Raw genomic sequence first — 5000 nt, 5'->3', positions numbered from 1 at the left:
TATAATTATTACTTTCAACATTGTTAATATAATTATCATGACATTATTAGTATTATCAATATTACCATTATTAGTATTATCAATATTACCAGTATTACCATTATCATTAGTATTATTGTCGTTATTATAATTGTCGTTATTATAATTGTTATTATCATTATTATCACCATCATTACCAGTATCGTCTTTTCACTCCTCTTGTCACTGTTATTATCAACATTATCAGTAGTATTATCATTATCATATAATCATTTTCGTCATCACCATCTTTATTATCATGACCATCACGTTACGCAGCCTTACTTTTACTACCAATATCACAATATAGATTATACTTTAAGTAATACTATTAGTGCAAATCCCCATATTAGCCGACCAGATTCTCCTCTTCCCCCCTGTCTCACGCGTGTCAGGGCAGGGACGTGGCCAGCTGCCTGCGTGGGAGCTTATCATTATCTCTGTCGTTTTTGTTATTTTGGTGGTGGTGGTTATTGTTGCTGTTGTTAGTATTGTTATTGTTATTATTATCATGGTTGTTATTGTTCTGTTATTATCATTATTATTGTTGTACTTTTGTTGCTGTTGTTGCTATCATTATCATTGTTATCATTATTATTATTACTATCGTCATCATTACTATTATTATCATTATCATTGTCATTAATTCATGTTATTATTATAATTTTTTATGACTTGCTGTAGTTAACGGTGTTGTTATTGTTAACAATACTCTTTTTCGATTTATCATTTCCCTTTTCATTATTACATCAACATCCTCAACATCATCACCATCAACGCAATAACACATTAAATAATCATCACGACCATCACTCTCATTCCCACTACCTAACACAACATCCGTAAATACTCCATCCCACACTATCCTAAAAGCACGCCAAACCCATCACGGCCAGAATCCCTTATTGACTAACCGAGCTTCCCCTTCTTTGTCTCACGCCCTTCAGGTCAGAGCGGCGGTGCGGAAGTATGTAGACAACTACCTTCTCCATCGGTCAGCGGGGGTCCGGCGCGGCTCAGGCCTGTCTTCCGTGTTCCTTACGACCGTCACGGACCTCCCGAGGGATTCACACGGGAGGACGAGGAACCTGTGCTCGTGTCTCAGGGGCAACCAGTCGCCGACACATGGGTGAGTGTAGACGTGGCAGAGGCAGTGTGGGAGTGGCACTGGGAGTGGTAGAGGGAGTGTGGGAATGTGGGGGAGGGAAAGGGAGTGAGGGATGTGTGGATTGGTAGTGGTTTGTTTGTTTGTTTGTGAATTTTTCTTGCTTGACTGTAGGTGTGAGTACGTATCTGTGTGCGGCTCTTACAAGCTTTATTTCTTTGTGTGTGTGTTGGTCCTTCGTGTTTTATTTATTAGTTTGCTTGTGTGTGTCTTCCGTGTTTTATTTCTTCGTTTGTGTGGGTCTTTGGAGTTTGTTTGTTAGTTTGTTTGTTTTTTTGTGTGTGTGTGTTCCTTTGCCTTGATTGTGGGAGGTGTGACTCACTGCATATTTCAACAGCAACCGGTCTCCGACTCCAAGGCAAAGCTCGTGTAACAGGAAGAGTACGTGTGTAAGTGTGTGAATGTGCGTGTGTGTGTGTGTGTGTGTGTGTGTGTGTGAATGTATTTATGTTAATGTGTGTGTGTGTCCGTGTCTCTGTATGTGTGTGTGTTTTCTTGTTATCTAGATTGAGTGATTTTAAATTATTACTTCACTGGGAGCCAATATTTTGTTGAAGGGACAGCCAGTCCCACGGCGACGATTGGGATTATAAAAAAAGATATGAGGAAAAGAGGAACAGGAGGAAGGAAGAGAAGGCTTGTAGATATATATGTTGTTGGTTTGTGTGTGTGTGTGTGTGTGTGTGTGTGTGTGTGTGTGAGTGAGGGAAAGAGAAAGAGTGTGTGTGTGTGTGTTTGTCTGTTTGTTCAGTTTGTGGGCGTTCTAATGTCTCTATATTTCAAAATATGTGATTTTTATTTTACTCCTCAAGACGGCTGTGTGTGTGAAATGACGAACTGGTAGAGCGCTTGTTCGCCTGAGATTAAATGAGTAAATACTATCATTAAATGACAGTAAATGATAATTGCCCCCTAGTTCCTAAGATACAACCATTACAACCTACCCCATAACCTAACTTTACAATGTGTATAATGTATAATGTTCGATAGCTAGTAAAGTTTAATCAGTCACACACCCCTGTACGTTTTACACAACCAGCTGCATATTCCTTGTAAATCCTACTGTATACCCGTCTGCATTAGTGGTTTCGAATCTTTTTACATTCCCGAATCACCAAAATTACCGTTTAATTGATAATGTTAACTCCACATTTTAGGATAGGAGATAGAGAGGAATATGAAATTATTCAGTAATCTGGACAAACCTTATTCACAAATCATGATACAATTTTCTTGCCTTCATAGTATATTCTTAACATGAACACTGGTGAACGCGTAAAGAATTGGTCTACACTATTTTTACCCTGAGGCTTCGCGACCCTCTCCGGCAACAGCTCGGGTGATCGCGACCCACTGGTTCGGAATCAATGGTCCACACTTTTATAGAGATTTTTAAAATGCAAATTGATAACATTATTTAAATTGACGAAAGAAGAAAAAAGAGAGAAAAGAATATAAACGAAAATACTTTTTTTTTACAATAAGAGTAGGTCGCGAACGCAGTGAAAAGCGTTTTTGCGTACCCCTCGTCCGAATTATTTCGTTAATTAACTGGTCTGAAATCAGTTACCCTTAATATGTTCGAGAATTTGTTTCCATATTCCGACGATGTTTTAGTTTTCAGTTCATTGGACGAATATTGGGCCCCATCAGATTGGTTAATGAATGCTAGTACTCTGATAACTTTTATTTTTCCAATTTACCGAATTCACGAGTACAGATCGAACATTTTCTTCGACAATTTTATGGACTATAAATCCAAATCATTAAAGTTCCACCCCACACTGGCCTATAAAAGGAAGTGAAAATATAACAGTTTTATAGAAAGTCTAAATGCCATATTATTGCCGTCCTTTTTATCCATCAATGGAACGGGATTCGAGCAACTCAGACTGCAAGAAATTAGTGCACAATTATCTATTTTTAGAACATTGCATAAGCCACCAGAAAAAAAGTGTTACGTAGAGGAACTGAGGAGAGAAAGAATGAGCTTGGTTCTTTTCAATATGCCATGAAAGAGTACTGCAGCAGCTTGAATGGTGGGCGTGCAAAGGAGAAGAGCGGGAGGGAATGGGGGAGAGGGAGAGGGAATGGGGAATAGGGGGTAGAGGGCGAAGAGAGAGGGGAGAAAAAGAGAAGATGAGGAAGGAGGGAGATAGGGAGAGAGAGAGAGAGAGGAGGCGCGCGGGCGAGGGGAAAGGAGAGAGGGGTAAGGACCAGGGAGGGAAGGGGGGGGGAGGGGCAAGGGATGATAAGGAGGGAAGAGAGGGAGTGAGAGGAAGAGGAAGAGAACGAGAATATGAGTAGAATTTCGTGCGATCTGAAAAAAATGGGTCAATGATTGCCCCTAACGACCCCGTGGGAGGAGGAAGAAGGGGGCGGGAGTGATCGCTAAGGGGGTTGAAGGGGGGGGGTGATCGCTAAGGGGGTTGGGGGGGGGTATCGCTGAGGGGGTTGGAGGGGGGTGATAGCTAAGGGGGTTGAAGGGGGGGGGGGTGATCGCTGAGGGGGTTGAAGGGGGGGGTGATCGCTGAGGGGGTTGAAGGGGGGTGATAGCTAAGGGGGTTGAAGGGGTGGGTGATAGCTAAGGGGGTTGGAGGGGGGGTGATCCCTAAGGGGGTTCGAGGGGGGGTATCGCTGAGGGGGTTGGAGGGGGGTGATAGCTAAGGGGGTTGAAGGGGGGGGGGGGTGATCGCTAAGGGGGTTGAAGGGGGGGGTGATCGCTAAGGGGGTTGAAGGGGGGGGTGATCGCTGAGGGGGTTGAAGGGGGGGGTGATCGCTGAGGGGGTTGAAAGGGGGGGTGATCGCTGAGGGGGTTGAAGGGAGGTGATAGCTAAGGGGGTTGGAGGGGGGGGTGATAGCTAAGGGGGTTGGAGGGGGGGTGATCCCTAAGGGGGTTGGAGGGGGGGTATCGCTGAGGGGGTTGGAGGGGGGTGATAGCTAAGGGGGTTGAAGGGGGGGGGTGATCGCTGAGGGGGTTGGAGGGGGGGTATCGCTGAGGGGGTTGGAGGGGGGTGATAGCTAAGGGGGTTGAAGGGGGGGGTGATCGCTGAGGGGGTTGGAGGGGGGGGTGATCGCTAAGGGGGTTGGAAGGGGGGGAGTGAGCGCTAAGGGGGTTGGAGGGGGGTGATCGCTAAGGGGGTTGAAGGGGGGGTGATCCCTAAGGGGGTTGGAGGGGGGGGAGTAGTGATTCTATAATTCTAATTCAACATACAGCTTTCCCTTCTCTTCTTTCTTTAATCTTTATTTCTATTATATATATATTTTTTTTTTTTTTTTTTTTGGGGGGTTGTATAATCGCTATTATCAATTTATGATTTATGCAATATAGGATAGCGTTTCCTGGCTAGTGTCTGGTCGAGGTTGTATTCTATATAAGTGTACCAATTAAGGATACGCCAGATACACCGATTGATTTTCTCTGTTATTTTTTTTCTTTTCTATTATTGCAATGATTGTTATCGCAATAATTGCTATTATTATCATTATCCTTTTCAAAAGGAATACCAATAGTAATAGTAGTAGTAGTAGTAGTAGTGGTAGTGGTGGTGATAGGAATAGAAGCAGTAAGAGTAGGAACAATAGTAGTAGTAATAGTAACATTATTACAATCATTATCAGTAGTAGTAGTAGTAGTAGTAGTAGTAGTAGTAGTAGTAGCAGCAGCAGCAGCAGCAGCAGCAGTAGTAGTAGTAGTAGTAGTAGTAGTAGCAGCAGCAGCAGCAGCAGCAGCAGCAACAGCAGCAGCAGTTGTAGTAGTAGTAGTAGTAGCAGCAGCAGCAGCAGCAGCAGCAGCAGTAGTAGTAGTAGTAGTAGT

At 43.6% G+C, this 5000-nt stretch overlaps 1 protein-coding gene across 1 annotated transcript in view; it reads left to right on the top strand.

The window, feature by feature from the left end:
* Positions 1–5000, top strand: part of LOC138866053 (PDF receptor-like) — a 148946-nt gene that overhangs the window by 141445 nt on the left and 2501 nt on the right. Inside the window, exon 12 of the mRNA XM_070137745.1 lies at positions 966–1147. Coding sequence (XP_069993846.1) covers positions 966–1147 — 182 coding nt within the window. The remainder of the gene's footprint in view (positions 1–965; positions 1148–5000) is intronic.

Source organism: Penaeus vannamei, chromosome 23, assembly GCF_042767895.1.
Source record: "Penaeus vannamei isolate JL-2024 chromosome 23, ASM4276789v1, whole genome shotgun sequence".
Lineage (NCBI taxonomy): Eukaryota > Metazoa > Arthropoda > Malacostraca > Decapoda > Penaeidae > Penaeus > Penaeus vannamei.
The sequence above is the reverse complement of the archived record's forward strand: the minus strand, read 5'-3'. Positions and strand labels throughout refer to the sequence as shown.